Source organism: Elgaria multicarinata, chromosome 2 (assembly GCF_023053635.1).
Source record: "Elgaria multicarinata webbii isolate HBS135686 ecotype San Diego chromosome 2, rElgMul1.1.pri, whole genome shotgun sequence".
Taxonomy (NCBI): domain Eukaryota; kingdom Metazoa; phylum Chordata; class Lepidosauria; order Squamata; family Anguidae; genus Elgaria; species Elgaria multicarinata.
In genome coordinates, this window is record NC_086172.1 from 1,253,427 (window position 1) to 1,272,359 (window position 18,933).

Below are 18,933 nucleotides of genomic sequence, written 5' to 3' on the forward strand. Positions count from 1 at the left end.
TCAAGCAGAATTAACAGGGTTGCACTCCCCCTGTTTCTCTTTCGATAAAGGTCATCCATCAGGGCGACCAAGGCTGATTCAGTCCCGTAACCAGAGCGAAACCCACATTGAAAGGGGTCTAGATAATCAGTGTCCTCCAAGAGTGCCTGCATTTGTTCCGCCTCAACTACTCTCTCCAATACTTTCCCTAACACAGGAGTATTTGCAACTGGGCAATAGTTGTTTAATACCATTGGGTCCAGAGTGGGCTTCTTCAGCAGTGGTAGCATTGCCGCCTCTTTAAGGATGGCAGGGACCACCCCTTCCCATAGAGAAGCATTCATTATTACACCCTGGCCCCACTGAGGCCGTAGCTAGACCTAAAGTTTATCCCAGGATCATCCCGGGTTCGTCCCTGCCTGAGCGCTGGATGCCCTGTGTGGCACTTAGATAAACAGGTTTGACCCCAGGACAATCCTGGGATAAACCTTAGGTCTAGCTACGGCCCCAGTCAAACCTCCTCACCTAGCTTTTATTAGCCAGGAAAAGCATGTGGTTGGTCGCATTTCTGCAAGTACCTTGCCAACATCATCAGGCCACTGTAGCGGAAACCGATCCAACAAAATCAGGAAGATGGTGGTATCAGACACCTCAACTGGAACTGCGCTAATAACAGCATCAAGTTTGCAGCGGAAACAAGTGATTTTGTCCTCAAAGTGAGATGCAAACAGGTCACAGCGGGTCCTTGAGGAAACCAAGGCCCCATTCGCTAAGGAGAGTGTTAACAATCCCCAGACAACTCAAAAGAGCTCTGCTGGAAAAGCTACTTGAGGATGCGATGGAGGTAGCAAAGGTTACCCGATCAAAGAATGAGATCAGATCAGTCTGGCAGGATTTGTTCTTCACAAATCCATGCTGGCTTCTAGTAATCACTGCATTGTTTTCAGGATTCTTGCAGATTGGCTTCTTTATAATCTGCTTCAAAAATTGCCCAGGGATGGATGTCGGACTGACTGGTCTGTTGTTCCTAGGTTCCTTGTTTTTGCCCTTTTTGAAGATAGGGACAACATTAGCCCTCCTTCAGTTGTCTGGCACTTCACCCATCTTCCATGATTTTGCAAAGATGATAGACAGTGGTTCGGAGAGTTCTTCTGCTAGCTCCTTCATTACTCTAGGATGCAGTTCATCGGGCCCTGGAGATTTGAACTTGTTCAAATGTTCCTTGAACATTTGTTTATCAATCTCAAACTGCAATCCTGCCCCTTCAGCATGTACTTCACTTTTTCCAGAGGGGTCAAAGACCCGCTTTTGGGAGGAGACTGAGCCAAAGTAGGAATTGAGCACTTTGGTCTTTTCTTTGTCATAGAATCATAGAATCATAGAATAGCAGAGTTAGAAGGGGCCTACAAGGCCATCGAGTCCAACCCCCTGCTCAATGCAGGAATCCACCCTAAAGCATCCTTGACAGATGGTTGTCCAGCTGCCTCTTTAAGGCCTCTAGTGAGGGAGAGCCCACAACGTCACCAGGCAACTGATTCCGTACTGCTCTAACAGTCAGGAAGTTTTTCCTGATGTCCAGCTGGAATCTGGCTTCCTTCAACTTGAGCCCGTTATTCCGTGTCCTGCACTCTGGGAGGATCGAGAAGAGATCCTGGCCCTCCTCTGTGTGACAACCTTTGAAGTATTTGAAAAGTGCTGTCATGTCTCCCCTCAATCTTCTCTTCTCCAGGCTAAACATGCCCAGTTCTTTCAGTCTCTCTTCATAGGGCTTTGTTTCCAGACCCCTGATCATCCTGGTTGCCCTCCTCTGAACACGCTCCAGCTTGTCTGCGTCCTTCTTGAATTGTGGAGCCCAGAACTGGACACAATACTCTAGATGAGGCCTAACCAGGGCCGAATAGAGAGGAACCAGGACCTCACATGATTTGGAAGCTATACTTCTATTAATGCAGCCCAAAATAGCATTGGCCTTTCTTGCAGCCATATCGCACTGTTGGCTCATATTCAGCTTGCAATCTACAACAATTCCAAGATCCTTCTCGTTTGTAGTATTGCTGAGCCAAGTATCCCCCATCTTGTAACTGTGCCTTTGGTTTCTATTTCCTAAATGTAGAACTTGGCATTTATCCCTATTAAATTTCATTCTGTTTTTTTCAGCCCAGCACTCCAGCCTATCAAGATCACTTTGAAGTTTGTTTCTGTCTTCCAGGGAATTAGCTATCCCACCCAATTTTGTGTCATCTGCAAATTTGATAAGCGTTCCCTGCACCTCCTCGTCCAAATCATTAATAAAAATGTTGAAGAGCGCTGGGCCCAGGACTGATCCCTGCGGAACCCCACTCATTGCCTCTCCCCAGTTTGAGAAGGTTCCATTGATAAGTACTCTTTGAGTCTGATTCTGTAGCCAACTGTGAATCCACCTAATAATTGTTCCATCTAGCCCACTTTTCACTAATTTGTTAATCAGAATATCATTATTATTATTATTATTATTATTATTTATTTATTTATTTATATAGCACCATCAATGTACATGGTGCTGTACAGAGTATTCCCACAGTCCACAAGGGAGGTTACCCAATCAAAAAATGAGATCAAATTAGTCTGACAGGACTTGTTCCTGACAAATCCATGTTGGCTTCTAGTGATCACCACATTGATTTCAAGATGTTTACAGAAAAGTTGTAAACCGCCCAGAGAGCTTCGGCTGTGGGGCGGTATATAAATGTAATAAAATTAAAATAAATAAATAAATAAATAAATTGACTTCTTTATAATCTGCTCCAGAATTTTCCCAGGGATGGATGTCAGACTGACTGGTCTGTAGTTCCCAGGTTCCTCCTTTTTGCCCTTTTTGAAGATAGGGACAACGTTAGCCCTCCTCCAGTCGTCCGGCACCTCCACCCGTCTTCCATGATTTTGCAAAGATAATAGACAAAGGTTCTGAGAGTTCTTCCGCTAGCTCCTTCATTACTCTAGGATGCAGTTCATCGGGCCCTGGAGATTTGAACTCATTCAAGGAAATTAGGTGTTCTTTGACCATTTGTTTATCAATCTCAAATTGCAATCCTGCCCCCTCAACTTCTGCTTCACTTTCTCCAGGGGGGGTCATAGACCCGCTTTTGGGAGAAGACTGAGGCAAAGTAGGAATTGAGCACTTCAGCCTTTTCTTTGTCATCTGTTATCAATTTGCCATCCTCATTAAGCAGTTGAACCACCATTTCTTTCCTGTCTTTTACTACTCATGTATCTGAAGAAAGCCTTTTTATTGCTTTTAGCATCCCTCGCTAACCTCAGCTCATTCTCAGCTTTAGCCTTCCTGATGTCATTCCTGCTCTTCTGTGCCACCTGTCTGTACTCTTCTTTTGTAGCCTGGCCTTCCTTCCACTTTCTATATGTATCCTTTTTTGTTTTCAGGTCATCTCTAAGCTTTTTGTGGAGCTACATTGTCTCTGTTGTCTTCTATCTTTTCTCCTTGTTGGAATTGTTTGTAACTGTGCCTTTAAAATTTCATTTTTTAAATACGCCCACCCATCCTGCACTCCTTTTCTCATGAGGCTCACTTGCCACGGGACCTTACTTATTATAGTTCTGAGTTTATTAAAATCAGCTTTCCTAAAATCCAGAGTACGTGTATGCCTACACTCAACTTTTGTCTCCTTCATAATCAAGAATTCAAGTATGACGTGGTCACTTTCCCCCAGAGTTCCCATAACTGCCACTTTATCGACTAAGTCATCCCTGTTGGTCAATATCAAGTCAAGGATTGCCGATCCTCTAGTTCCTTCCTCCACTTTCTGTAGGAGAAAGTTATCACCCATACATGTCAGGAATTTCTTGGAAGGGCAGTATTTGTCTCCCAACAGATATCAGGGTAATTGAAGTCCCCCATCACTGCTACATCACCTTTTATCATTTTGCCATCCTCATTGAGTAGTTGAACCGCTATTCTTTTACTCTGTCTTTTACTATGCCCGTAACTGAAGAAAGCCTTTTTGTTGATTTTAGGTCAATGAATTGCTAATTTCAGCTCATTTTCAGCTTTAGCTTTCCTGATGGAGCAAGACATATCTATGTGAGATCTATTGTTCCTTTGATGGCGTTCTTTCATTATGGTGTTTAGCATTTTCATGCAGAATTTGTTTTTTCATGAACTGATTCAGGCATTTCCAGCTGAAAATTGTCCTCCATTCCCTGTTCTTCTTGGATGATGAAGAAGATGGAGTAAGTTCCTGAGAATCACTCATGCTGTGGCACCACCTCAATTGTCTGGATCTCCAGCAGGTGATGTATGGCCTGGAGCACTAACAGATGTTCTTCTTGCTTCCTTGTTCTTGGACAAACAAGGAAACAGTAGTGAGGAATGCTTAAGAGATCTAGAAAACAGGTCCTTCCCATCATTGCCCAAATAACTCACTGAATGGTGGAAGATGCTGCCCCTTCTTAGTGAAACTGCTGCAGCCTCCTTTTCCCACAGAAGAAAGATAGTGATGCAGGCAGGGGTGGGGGTGGGGGAGAGAATGAAAAGTTAACCAAAGACATTTACCTGCTCATCCAGATCCATTTCCTCATTGCACTGGCTGGAAGGACCTAGCAAGGCAGGAGTCTCAAATTGCTGCCCTGTCCGACTGGGTAAAAGCACCATCTGAGTCATTATCAGGGGCACTGGCTTGTGCAACAGTCCCCCAGAAGATCGTTTCTCTGTGTCAGGTGGCCTTTGCTCCTCTCTTTCGCCTGTCCACACAGAGATTCCTCTCTCTGCTATAGTTCCAGCTGCAAAACTTTTCCTCGGATATTTAAGTGCTCTTTCACCAGGCTAGAAATTCCCTATCAAGAAATTATTGCTGCTTCATGTTGCTTGTGGTCCCTACCAAAGTGCTTGTAACTCATGCTCTTTTTCTATTCTTTCCTCCAACTTCCTTTCCACCCTGGCTAATCCAGGGGAGATGAGAAAGGAAAAGGCTGTGTTCAGAAAAATGACAAAGCTCTATCAAAAACCCTTTGCCTCACACCAAAGCAAGACCAGAGCTGGGAGAGGCTTCATCCCACAGGATGATCTGGGTAAGTGTAACTTTTGTAGCCCTGCCTGGTGAAGTGAGTGGGAGGTACAACCTGCTCAAGTATAACCTCAACCTCTTTAGGAGAAACATTTTTCATTTCCCCCCAAATGCACACTTAATATACAGGCTGTGACTGATAGGAAATGATACAGACAGCAGTCATAAGTGCTAAGAGGTAAACTTTATAAGAGCCATTGACAGAGAACCCACAATGTAATTGACCTTTCACTATTTTCTTGAGTAATACTGGCTGGAGAAGAAATAAAACCAGGGCTGTGATTTTGGAACTTTGACTATTTTTTCACATTGTCCATTTTGACCATACCGGCATTCCCCTACAGGAGATGAACAGGGTGAACGTGGCAAAAACGGCAGCAGGGCCCTGTGCCTTTGCTCTACCACAACTTCTGCAGTGGCCGGGCAGGAGGCGCTTCTGTACTTGTGCTCCTGTACTTGTGGAGGTTCCTTAAGGAATCTAGAAGGGTTCTAAATCGCACAGGAGACTTCGTGAGCACAGCAGAACGCCCCACCCCCTGCTGCTTCAGAAGTTACGCCAAGCCTGGCAGAGATGAGATGATTTAACCACAGCTAGGAAAGTCAGACTAGGATTAATTATCATTTTGCCTAGAAGAAAGAGCACAGCACTGATTAGTAACCATAGGGAATTCTGTCTTCTGGCCAAAACAAATCACATATAAGCCCAAATTAGACAAAATGAAAGAGCTCATAACCTCCTTCTTGATATGTATGAATTCTAGATGCCGTATAGTTTGAGGCCAAAAAAGAACAAGTAGTATTTGTCCAGCTACTGGTGCTGAAAGCACAAGGAAGACTGTGGAATCATGTGAATAAAAATGAAATGTGAATAAATATTAAATGTTAGCAAAGTCGTATCTGTCACAACACAGGAGCTAAGACAAAACTCAGTGCTAGAAGTGAATGACCCAAAAAATAACAGATAACATTTACATATTTGGGGTTCCCATGCTACTTTTGAAGTGATAGCCATGTTCCTAGAAATAATTTCCTTATCTAAACTGTAGCTTAGAAAGGTTTTCCCAGAGTGCTTAAGTCAGAGGTGCAAAAAACATACGGTTTGGAAAATATTATCAACAATTTGCAAGAGCAGTGAGTTTCAACATTAGAACCAGTTGCATTTTTATGAAGAAAGCTCTGTGACTATTGTGAACCATTTGAGACATTGTTTTTAGCCTCACAGCTGCAATCATAATCTGATTTTTTGCTGAAGCGATGGGAAAGTGTCTGAGTGAACTGACTGGCTGAAGTGACTGAATAAAGAACAGCAGGAACAATGATGCTCTTTATACTTAACTAAAATACACAAGCCGAGAAAGTCAATCCTAAGTTTCACTTACACTGCCGACTTGGATCTGAGTCTGTGGTCATCTTAACATAGTTTGAAGGAAAGAGACCTGAGATGCCATTGATTTCCCCTTGCCACCAATCCATTTCTTCTTTGTTCAGTACATTAATGAGCTGCCCCTTAGAGAAACTGAGTTCATCTTCGTTGTTCGCCATGTAGTCATACATCGCGATTACTTGACACACTAGAAGAAAAAGAAATCCACAAGACATATTGTGTTATTCAGCAGAAGCAAATGTACCAAGTATTGTTTTGGAATTATAGGGCATTTCCAGATGAGGGGAAAAGTGCTTTATTTGTACTTCAAAAGCAGAACTTCCCCAATCCCTGTGGTCAGCCTCAGGGCTTCTCCATATTCAGCAAACGTTAGTTTTATTATTATTTATTACATTTATATCCCACCTTTTTCTCTCCAAGGAACCCAAGGCAGTGTATATAATCCCCCTCCTCTCCATTTTATCCTCACAACAACCCTGTGAAGGCGGTTGGGCTGAGAGTGAGTGACTGGCCCAAAGTCACCCAGTGGGTTTCCATGGCTGAGTGAGGACTAGAACCCAGATCTCCCAACTCCCAGTCCGACACCTTCGCCACTACACCACACTGGCTCTCTAAAAAAATAAAAGTTATACAACATTTGTAAACATTTATAGCCTTACCCACAGCCTTACCAGGGCTTTGTCTTCTAAAGTCTTCGCAGGTTTAATGATCAGCAAAATATACATACTCCTGCCCCTTTGTTTTTACAAGTTCCTTCCCATAGGTTTCAATTCTATCAGCAGCAAAATGCACTGCTGGTGTGCTGTAGTGGCTAAAGTGTTGGACTGGGAGCTGGGAGATCCAGGTTCTAGTCCCCACTCAGCCATGGAAACCCACTGGGTGACTTTGGGCCAGTCACAGACTCTCAGCCCAGCCTACCTCACAGGATTGTTGTTGCAAGGATAAAATGGAGAGGCGGGGATTTATGTACACTGCCTTGGGTTCCTTGGAGGAAAAAAGGCGTGATATAAATGCAATAAAAAATTAGTGTGTTTTCCATTTATTACTGCATTTTCAGGGATTATAAAACGATGGATTGCCACTTGAAAACAGCATGGGAGGCCCTGAAAGTTGACAATGTCATGAAAAGGACCCCAAAACTTCTTTCAGTGACCAATCATGAGCATGCAAAAAATTGCTCATGGGGAGAAGCTCTCATCTAATGGATAAAGGGAGCGCAGCTTGCTGATGATCCTGCCAGGGAGGGATTTGCCCATTTATTGTTTTATAGCTATTTTTAAAGAACAGGAAAGCTATGCTCTTTATCATTGGAGAAAGAGATTTCAGAGTCCCACCCTACCATTCAGTTTCTTCACACAGACATGCTGCTCTAGTCTGAAAACTGGGAATCTCCTTCCCCCTTTTTCAGAAGCTGGTAAACATTGCACTCCCTCCCACAGGATTGCTTATGCCCAGAGATGATAGACACATATCCATCAGCTTCACTAGCAGCCACAAGCAATGTGGAAGAGGAAGTGCAGGGAAATGGAAAATGTTCAACTTTCCACATTTTGTTGCAGGACTTTACTTATTCCCTCTGATAACTAACATCTTGACTACCGTAATGCACTCTATGTGGTGTAGTCCCTTATGCGTGGTCCAGAAGCTGCAACCCTTGCAGTGTACAGCGGCAAGGGTGTTATGTGACATTTTTATTTATTAAAACATTTTATAGTGCCACCTCACCATTTCCAGCATCGTGCCTAGCCATGGAAGACCACTGTTGAAAAAAACTGCACTGGCTGCCAATTTGCTACTGGGTGAGGCTTAAAGTTTGGGAATTAAGCCCTAAACAACTTGGGACTGGGATATCTGAGAGAACACCTTCCACCATACGTGAGGCCCTCCTGGTTGTGCCACCTCCTACAGATGAGACAACCCAAAAGAGGGCCTTTTCCATGATGGTGCCCACTCCCTGGTATACCCTTCCCCTAGAAATAAAATAGGAGCTCACTCTGTTGTCTTTCAAACACATACTTTTTTTATTCACCTTGGGATTTATGTTGTACGAATGTATTTTACATGACAGGCGGTATAGAAAAATCTTCTATCTATATAAAAGGAAGTGTTTGTTTGTATCTCCACAATGGACTTGAAAACTGTACATCTGACTGTTATGAAACTTTTAGGATTTGTTATACCTCTATCAGGAGGGTTTCAGGCATAGTAAAAATTTCATCCGCCATCGGGAATTCCCAGCACCTGCCAAGAGCCCCGAGCAGAAGTTGGTTGAGAGGAGGGCCAGGACCGCCCAGAGAGTAAATGTAATAAATAATAATAATAATAATAATAATAATAATAATAATAATAAATTCTCTATCATCCCAGAGTGCAGGACACAGAATAATGGGCTCAAGTTACAGGAAGCCAGATTCCAGCTGGACATTAGGAAAAACTTCCTGACTTTAAGAGCAGTACGGCAATGGAACCAATTACCTAGGGAGGTCATGGGCTCTCCCACACTAGAGGCCTTCAAGAGGCAGCTGGACAACCATCTTGTCAGGTATGCTTTAAAGTGGATTCCTGCATTGAGCAGCGGGTTGGACTTGATGGCCTTATAGGCCCCTTCCAATTCTACTATTCTATGATTCTATGACGTTGCTGGGAAAAGAGACTTGTGAACCATTATTACAATATCTATTATGGTATTGTGCAATTTGCAAGTGCTCTCTTTTTAAATAACAAACCCTATAAGTCAAGCCGTTGGTCTTCAAGATGCTTAGGTATAGAATGCAGATTGGCAAGACGAGAACTTTACTCATTAGGTAGGCAAGTTAGCTCCAATGTCACCACTTCTGCAATGAAAGTGTGGGCTGAGAAGTGCTGCCTCTGTAGGAAATTGCTGAAAAGCAAACAAGCCTCCTTTTATGCACAAATGTGGGCAGAAATTGAATGTGCTGCAGTCTGTAAAGATTCTAAGACATTTTAGGACTTGGTGTCTGATGAGCTAGAGGAAGTGAAATATGGCCTAGAGGCTCACATTGGGTCAAAGACTTGGGAGACTCACTTTAAACACATATTTAACCTTGATTTCGATCCAGGCCTGATAATAAGGGCTCTTGCACCCATTCACTTTCCTGATATTAAGGATACACCTATATGGCCTCCAGTAGTAATAACCTCTGAAGTGAAGAGCTTAATATCTTAATTATGCAGACAGATAGCCTCTCGGTGGCCATTTTGAACTTAGCTCCCATCCATGTGCTCTCCTGCCTGGCATGCCTGGAGCCCTGGAGGGGGTGAGAGAGAGCGGATTCCTTCTCTGCTTGCTTGCTTGCTTGCTGGCTCTCTCTGTGTGTCTACTCAGAAGTAAGTACCATTGAGGGTGATGTCTCAATGTCTTACTCCATTGAGGGGGGCCCTGGAATGATTTCCTATTCTCCATCGGCTTGGATTGAGGGGCGGCAGCAAGGGAGGGAGGAACAGACTGACAGAGGAGATGGTGGAGGAGATTCCACTGTTCTAAACCATCAGAGAGAGAAAAATGCAGGTGCCTCAAGGAAATATCTATATGCTGCTTTTGTCGATCTGACCACTGCCTTTGATGGGATAAATCCTATGGCGGAAACTATGGAGACTTGGGGTGGACAGGCACGTCTTGACTTTTATCAAGAATTTGTATACAGGTACCAAGCTCCAATTCAGTGTAGGCAAGAAAGGCCAGCTGTCAGGGGAAATTGATTCAACCAAAGGTGTAAGACAAGGCTATTTGTTAGCTCTTTTGCTGTTTAATACCTTTGTGAATGACATTATTGAACAACTAGCTGACAAATCCAATTTCCCAGTAGCTGTTGGTTCTTAGTCAAACATCTGCTGGAACAGTCCAATAGATTCAACTATCTGGGGACCTGTTTTGCGCATAACGGTTCATGGAATAGGCATTGGCAAGATAATAAACTAAAAGCCCCAAGTTCAACACAGTCAGTGTAGAAATTTTCCAGAGTGAAGGGTGGAAGTCTTCTGTTGCTAGCTCTAAGAGTTTTTTTGCTGCCAAGTTTATTCCTCAGACGATTTATGGGGACAGAAATTTAAGGTATTCCAGAGCCCACTCAGTTGGAGTCAGTACGGAATACATTTATACACATCTTACTGGGACAGCTGCCAAGAATGCCCACAGTCTACCTGTGAGCAGAAGTAGGTGTAATGCCAATTTTATATTTTATTTTGAGGGCCATTTTTTTTACTATTTTTAAAAACTGAAATACTCTGTAAATGAACAGGTTAAACGGTGTACAGAAGATCAGGCACATTCACCATCTCAAATCACCTGGATAGCTAAAAATAATTTTTTACTACAGAAATATGGGCTCGATCCAGATGCCCTTCTTGCAGCTAGAATTTATTTTAGCAGACATAAAATCAAAGTGCATCTTCAAGAGCTATTTGTAAAAAAGGATATGGAGGCTATCTGTTTATCCAAATTTTCTAATACCCACCCTTTTTTAAAATGGCGCCATGGGATAGAGAGGTACTTATCTGAACTAAATCCATCCCTTCACAGGGCATTTACTGCCCTGCGCTGCCAGACAATGAAATCAAACTTTATGGAAGGAAGATTCAAGAAAATCCCCAGAGATCAGCGCCTATGCATCTGTGGCAGCCAATGGGTAGAGGACACCATACACTATATGCTACACTGCAAACTGTATGAAACACCCAGGGAAAAATATTTAGAGAAGCTGTTAAGGGTGATTCCTACCCTCAGTGATATGGACAAGGTCAAATACCTGCTGTCCAGTACAGACAGGTTTGTAATGTTGAACACAGCCAAATTTGCTGTGAAGGCTGCTCAGCTTAGACAAACTCATGCGGCCTGCTTCGAGATGTAAGGTTTCAGTTGTAGGTGGATGTATGTTTTAACGTTTTATAATATCTTACCTATTTTTGTATATGACACGCTTTTATACTCTGTGTATAATTTGTGTGTACTTGTTTGGCTAAAACTTGTATTTGGTTGCCTTCAATAAATTGACTGATTGAACAGAGTCTCAGTTACATTGTTTAACATGCTAACTTCACTCACATAATAATTACTAAATGTTTTTCTTGGATTAATAAGACGCTGCCAGTGAGATAATTCACCAGCTCCAGTGACTTGTGCAGTGATCAAGAGGGGAGGGAAGCGTTATTGAAAAACTACGAACAGAACAATCTCAGACTTAGGGCCTAATTATACATTATATTCAAATGCATGTAGCAAGCAGTCTCCATAGACATTTTTTTTGTAGAGAAAAGCAGTTTGGGGAGGGCGTTATCAGAATGGAAACCTCCGTGTGGGAAGCACACATTAAGAACCTTATGAAGGAAAACCAACTCAGGAAAATAATTTGGAGCAGATCGCCAAACAGTATTCCCCTCTGCCACTTCTCAGCTCAAACTGGTCACTTCATGAAGCTGCTTATTTGGGGAAACACATCTAACGTGTTGTTTACTCCTAAATCTAAACAAAGTGTAAGTCAGCTTGAGCCACCCACCTGGGAGAACAGCTGGGGTCGTCCTTTCAGTGCTTGGACCCAGAAGCTTCACATGGGTAGCAGGAAACCATCCTTTTTGTCTTTTTTTCCCTCTTGCCTGCAAAAGAATTTAAAAACTCCCATCAGTCAACAGGCAAGCAAGGGTTTCATTTTTTTTATTGGTACCAGTCATGGCTTGACAGGCAAACTCCACGTGTTCTCGCCACAAACATGCTTGGGCGCTTGGTTCTGTTGTGCATCCGCTACCCCAAATTCCAGGCTGATCTGTCTATGGGAAGGCAAACTCCAGAATCCCACCTGCTGCCTCTTCAGGGAGGCCAGGGCTCCCAATGCCCTAGCTTTGTTTTTGCCCACGCTAGCAATGGCTTGACAGGGCAGGCCCTTGTCGCCTGCAGGAGAATACACGCCTCATTTTAAAAGGGAACATTTTTGCTGGCGGCTCTTCAGCTCCAGAGTTTAAAAGTTCCCCAGTTTCCAGTCTTCAGGAATGGGTCATTGTGATCCAGGAAAAGGTATACCGCTCTTGGAAGTTCTTCTACAAATGTATTCTCCAACCCCTCTATCTGTGTGTAGGTGTGATGTGTGTAGGTGTGTGTGCATGTTTTGAAGGCATTTTGGCTCTCACCTTTGACTTGCTTTTGGATGTAGCCCCAGGCACTTTTGTGCAGCCCTTCCTTAGTGGCAAGAATCATGGTTGAGGCTCCTGTTTGGTTTGCTGCATATCTGGGGTTCCCTCTTGTGAGGAAGACAAGCTCTTCAAAGAGTTTGTCTTTCCCCACAGGCTGGTTCAGAGGTATTCATGACCAGGACACATCAGAAAGTCATACAAGTTGCATGAACGCATTTACAAGCTCCATATCGATCCCTTCTAAACTATAGTGAGTGAATGCTGGATACGGCTGCATCACAACCTCCTTCCTCAAGTTCAGTTCTCCTCCTCCTCCTCCTAGCTCCCTTCACACCACTTCCAGTGCTCATCCCACCCTCATATTCCCTTTCTTACCCATGATTGTTAGGGTCTTCACTTTACCCAATCTCCTCCTCCTTATATTCTCATCCCAATCTATCCTTCCTTGCAGAATGGACTGTTCATGCATATCTGCAGCCTTGTTTTCGGTTACAGAACCAACCTTGCTGAGAACGTAGCTAATCTTCTCACCATAGGGTGCAGTTTTTATGGAAGCATTGCAGGTGCATCATATGTCTAGACAGCATTGCTCGACCAAATTAATTTCTCCCAAATCAACATACGCATTTTAAATCCTTATTTGTAATCAATAAATGTACTGTGGCTTTTCCTCTAAATGGTATGTGTGTGGTTTCTTTGGGTGGACTTCCCTGTAAGATATGACCAATGTCTAAAGATCCTTATGGCTGAGTATATGCACACCTGTGAGAACATGGGCAAGGTTATTTTATTTATTTATTTATTTATTTATTTATTTATTACATTTTTATACCGCCCAATAGCCGAAGCTCTCTTTACACACAATTGTGACTAGCACATTACCTGGAAATATACACTACTAAATATTTCCTGCAGTTAACTAAAAGTGATCAAAGTGTGAAGTGATCCAAAGTGGATGAGTATATGAAACAAATACATTTTAAATTCAGGAAGGTGATGATCTTTCAGGATGAAAAGTGTTTAGAATATATGAATGCATGACATGGTCAATTAGTAGCCTTTTAATTACTAAGAACTCTTCTCATTCTCAAAACAGTTTTAATTTTTGTGAACCGCCCAGAGAGCTTCGGCTATTGGGCGATATAGAAATGTAATAAATAAATAAATAAATAAATAAATAAAATTAATTTCCAAAGTTAATGTCGAAATGCTAAAAAAAATCTTTTTGCTTTCAATCTCTAAATAACCACACATAGCAGGAATGATACATTTTGTTCACTTCCCAGTTTATTAAATATGTTATCCAATAAGCAAGGATTTTTCTCTGTTACCTGCAGTTCACCCTGCCACCATTCACTAGAGTCCTTCTTCAAAATTAGTATCAGCTGCCCTGGGGCGAGACTCAGCTGTTCTGTCCCTGATGCAGCATAGGCTGTGGTAACCTGAGCAATTTCTGAAAGAAGATGGAGGCATCAGTGAAAAGTGAATCACTACAGTAAACAAACACACAGAAAAACTGGCCGATGCTCACCAGGTTTTTTATTTAATGGTCCTGATTTGCTAGCAGTGGCAGAACTCTACAACAAAAGAAAAGAAAAACAATCCACTTTAATTTGCTGCAGTGATGTAACTTAACTAAACTGTCTTAACTTAAGCCTATTCAGCTTCATTTTTTACAGATGAAATAATGTTTAAAAAGTATTTTCACCTCTTCTTTTTCTGAAAGAACGGCCTATTCCCCAAATATGTTGGACTGCAACTCCCATAAACCCCAACCAGCACGGTCAGTGCTCAGAGATTATAGGAGTTGTAATTATAGGAGGCCACCAGACTGCTTATTCCTGTAAACTGCACTTTTGAAGACTGCACCTGTTCACACGGTGCTCCTCTCAAGAGGTTTTCAAGTTTGAGTGCACTGATCATGACCTCCTGCCCCCAACGACCAGAAATGCTACACAAGTGACAGTGCAGCTAATTTGAGGAAGAGGGGAGTTGCCTCATATTATATCTTCCTGGTGTTGCCTACAAAGTATCTCTTGATCAAGGCTTCAGTTTTTATTTTGGGATCCCATACCTGCCCCAAAACACTTGAAGGAAGCCTTACATCATGATCGTTTGGTTTGACGTAGTTTGAAGGAAAGATTCCAGTTCTATTGCCAATGCTTCCAGTCCACCATTCCCCATCTTTCTGAGTAACTAATATTTCTTCACCTTCAGTGAAAGTTAAATCACCAGGTTCAGAACTTGTGTAAGAATACAGTGCTATATACTCTGAAAAAGAAGAGAGAATATTAGCCATATGGTGAAAGTGTCTATGATTAAGGACTGTAACACATTTATCCATATAATCCCTTTAACTTCTCAAACCCTGAAACATTTATTTATTTATTTAAAATTAGTTGAGGAATAACAAAACAAAAAACGTTAATAAGGAATAACAAAACAAAAACAATACAATTGCAGCAAGTTTTTTCAATGCTTGCGGCAAAAGTTCATAGTCTGTGTCACTGAAAACTTGATAGGTTAGAAGCACAGGAGTTAACCTCTCCCAAATGCATCCACCAAAGTTTCTTATGCAGCACAAAGCTCAACTGGAGGGGCAGGGATGGGGGATCGCCTTAGTCCTAAGGCATTCGTCTCCCTGGTCCAACTCTCAGTCAGTGTTGAGTGTTTGCACCCAGTGTTGGGCACCTGAGGCAGGACTGGGATTCTGCTGGTGTACCACCCACCCAGCTGCTTAACAGTCTTCCTGCGTGAGCTGACTGTGGTGGTCTCGAGTGTAGTATTGAGGACCCTAAGGCTTGTGGTTTTGGGGTATGTCAGTAGTCATGCTGAGGCTCAGAGTTTCATGGCTACCATGTCAACCATAGGCTGTCTCAGAAATATCTGGCCCAATGCATGTAGCAGGGCAGACAAGACAGAGATATTGTGGGTTGGGCAACCAACTACTCTGGTTGGAGGTTTACATTTGGTCTTAGGTGGGATTGGGCTCCCCCTATAAGACCAAGTGCACAGTGTGGAAGTCCTCCTGGCCTCTGCACTAAGAGGGGAAGCCCAGGTGACTGTGGTATACAGGAGTGCATTTTACCAGCTTAGCTTGGTACACCAACTACAGCTCAGTCTGGAGAGGACAGATCTTTTTTCAGTTATCTATGCACCAGTGACTACTGTAATGCACGGTACTTGGGGCTGTCTTGAAGACAGTCCAGAAACGTCAGCTGGTGCAGAATGTAGCAGCTTGAGTGTTGGGGTTGGTGAGGCAAACTTGATCATATAATGCCTATACTGTGCCCACTGCGCTGGTTACTGATCTGCTGAGTCCAACTTAAAATGCTGGTTTTTTTAGTTTAAAGCCTTAAATGGTTTGGGATCAAATTAGTTGAAGGACCTCCTTCACCCCTATCAGCCTGCCCATCAAGACATTTAAGATCATCAAGACAGGCCCTTCTTATTTGCCCCCCCTGTGAGAGCAGTTAGGTGGACGACTACACAAGTGAGGGCCTTTTCCGCATGCAGTGGCCACACACCTCTGGAATGAGTTGCAACTGGAGGTCCACTAGGCCTGATCATTGCAGACTTTTAAGAAGGCCTTGAAAACTTGCTACTTTACTCTGGCTTTCCCCTACGTTTTATTAGACTGGGTTGTAGCTGTAGTTGTCTGTTGTAAGCTTTATTTTGTTGTTGTTGTAGAATGTTTGCTGCTGCTGTTTTATTGTGTTTGTACTTGTCTTAATACCACATTGGTTTTTATTATATATTTTATTGTTGTAAACCACTTGGAAAGGCTCCTACTCTAAAAGGTGGCCAAGAAATACTGTAAATACATACATACATACATACATACATACATAGTCAAATTATAACTGCAAAATATCTTAGTTGTAAATATGAGAGCAACAAATTCATACACAACATCACATATCCACTGATTTATACCAGTGCAGCTCTCCCCTGAGCTCATAGACGCTGGGAGCAGATGTAAACCTGGAGGAAACAATAGATCAAGGTTTATGCACTATAACAAAGAGAAGAGCTCTAATAGCAACCCAAAATACTCTTCAAAATAATGTAGGAAAGAAGCAGACTATAAAACACATGGTCTTCGATGTCCAGATACGAATGCCCAGAGTATGGGAAACAAACAGAACAAACTTGAGCTCTTAATACATGAAGGCAAATATGACTTGACAGGTATAACTGAAACTTGGTGGGATGACTCCCATGAGTGGAATACAGCAATTGAAAGGTATAATATGTTCAAAAAGAACAGAAGAAATAGAAAGGGAGGCGGAGTCATACTATATGTTAAAAATACTTATCCCTGCATAGAAATACTGGAGGATGAGCCTGGGGGCCCCGTCGAGAGCATCTGGATTAAAATAAATGGGGCAAGGAATAAAAGAAGCATGATAGTTGGAGTCTACTACTGACCACCCAATCGGGGAGAAGACAAAGATGGAACTTCTGAAAAGCAAATTGCCAGTGTTTCAATGTAGTAGTGATGGGGGACTTCAATTACCCAGATATCTATTGGGAGATAAATACTGCCAAAAGCAGCCCTTCCAAGAAATTCCGGAGATGTGTGGCTGATAACTTTCTCCTACAGAAAGTGGAGGAAGAAACAAGAGGATCGGCTATCCTTATCTTGATACTGACCAATAGGGATGACTTAGTGGATAAAGCGGCAGTTATGGGAACTCTGGGGGAAAGTCACCACGTCATACTTGAGTTCTTGATTTTAAAGGAAGCAAAAGCTGAGTGTAGCCATGCACGTACTCTGGATTTCAGGAAAACCGATTTTAATAAACTTAGAACTATGATAAGTAAGGTCCCGTGGCAAGTGACCCTAATGAAAAAGGAGCTCAAGATGGGTGGGAGTTTTTTAAAAAGGAAATTTTAAACAATTGCAACTTGGAAAAAACAATAGAAGACAACAGAAGAAATAAATGTGGCTCTACAAAAAGCTTAGAGATGACCTGAAAACAAAAAAAGGACACATAGGAAGTGGAAGGAAGGCCAGGCTACAAAAGAAGAGTACAGATAGGTAGCACAGAAGTGCAGGAATGACATCGGGAAGGCTAAAGCTGAGGATGAGCTGAGGCTAGTGAGTAATGCTAAAAGCAAAAAAGAAAACTTTCTTCAGGTATGTACATAGTAAAAGACAGGAAAGACATGGTGGTTCTATGACCCCCTTGCAAAAGTGAAGTACAAGCTGAAGGGGCAGGATTGCAGTTTGAGACTGATAAACAAACAGTCAAAGAACACCTAATTTCCTTGAATGAGTTCAAATCTCCAGGGCCCGATGAACTGCATCCAAGAGTAATGAAGGAGCTAGCGGAAGAACTCTCAGAATCTTTGTCTATTATCTTTGCAAAATCATGGAAGACGGGTGAGGTGCCGGACGACTGGAGGAGGGCTAACGTTGTCCCTATCTTCAAAAAGGGCAAAAAGGAGGAACCTGGGAACTACAGACCAGTCAGTCTGACATCCATCCCTGGGAAAATTTTGGAGCAGATTATAAAGAAGTCAATCTATAAGGATCTTGAAAACAAGCCTAGTTCCCCACTTAATGAGGAGCAGTGAACTGCGAGGCACACTTGCCAGCAGCGAAGGGAGAAAGGCTGGTGGAGAGCAGTGCTGTAGTATACCGCAGCAGCAGCAGCAGCACCTTCCCAGGAGAGTACTGCTGAGCCAATCAGTGTGATGATGGGTGTGGCCAAAGAGGCAGGCCCAGCAGAGTGAGATCGCTCCTTTGTTCTCTGCCTCCAGTTCAACCTCAGGTAGTCCTTCCATGAGGCTCCAGGATTGCAGTTGCTGGCTTCCCCACTCCTGGTAGTAAGATGTCTTGCAGTGGCAGAAGTAGTCGCCAGTTAATGGGGCTGGGAAGGAATTTTACCTGCACAACAATTGGCAAAGTCTGTGCAAGGTTTTTGCCTTCCCCATTGCAAGATTGTAATTGTAACCTCTATTGTAAATAAGTTGATCTGGACTATCAGTATATTCTCTGTGGATGCTTCATTTTATAACATTTGTCACAACTTATGTAGGCGTGATAGGCATTGGGCTGGATCCATTGGTGAGGGGGAGTGGGATTGGCCTCCCTGCTCCGCCACGGCGAGGATTCCCACGAGGGATCTCGGGGATGTGGTGCCTTGGCAACATGGGGGCTGTGAGCTGGCTACATCCGGGGAGGTGGAAAGGGGTTCACATTAACGGTCCACGCCATGATGTGTCCCTGGCCCTACCATCCACCACCGGTGCCCCTGGCATGCGGGCCAGGAAGGGGAATCAGACAGCAGGTGGGCTGGCCGGTTACAGGATCCACGCCCTATGCTGCCGCCAAGCTTGTTCAAGTGAGTCAATAAAGTTGTG

At 43.1% G+C, this 18,933-nt stretch overlaps 1 protein-coding gene across 2 annotated transcripts in view; it reads right to left on the minus strand.

Moving 5' to 3' along the window:
- ITSN2 (intersectin 2) overlaps window positions 1-18,933 on the minus strand; it is a 199,386-nt gene that overhangs the window by 66,939 nt on the left and 113,514 nt on the right. For both annotated transcript variants that reach the window (XM_063115903.1, XM_063115904.1), the window contains 5 exons: window positions 14,666-14,832; window positions 14,093-14,138; window positions 13,893-14,014; window positions 11,934-12,030; window positions 6,416-6,607 (listed from right to left, as the gene is read on the minus strand). In XM_063115903.1, coding sequence (XP_062971973.1) covers window positions 6,416-6,607; window positions 11,934-12,030; window positions 13,893-14,014; window positions 14,093-14,138; window positions 14,666-14,832 — 624 coding nt within the window. The remainder of the gene's footprint in view (window positions 1-6,415; window positions 6,608-11,933; window positions 12,031-13,892; window positions 14,015-14,092; window positions 14,139-14,665; window positions 14,833-18,933) is intronic.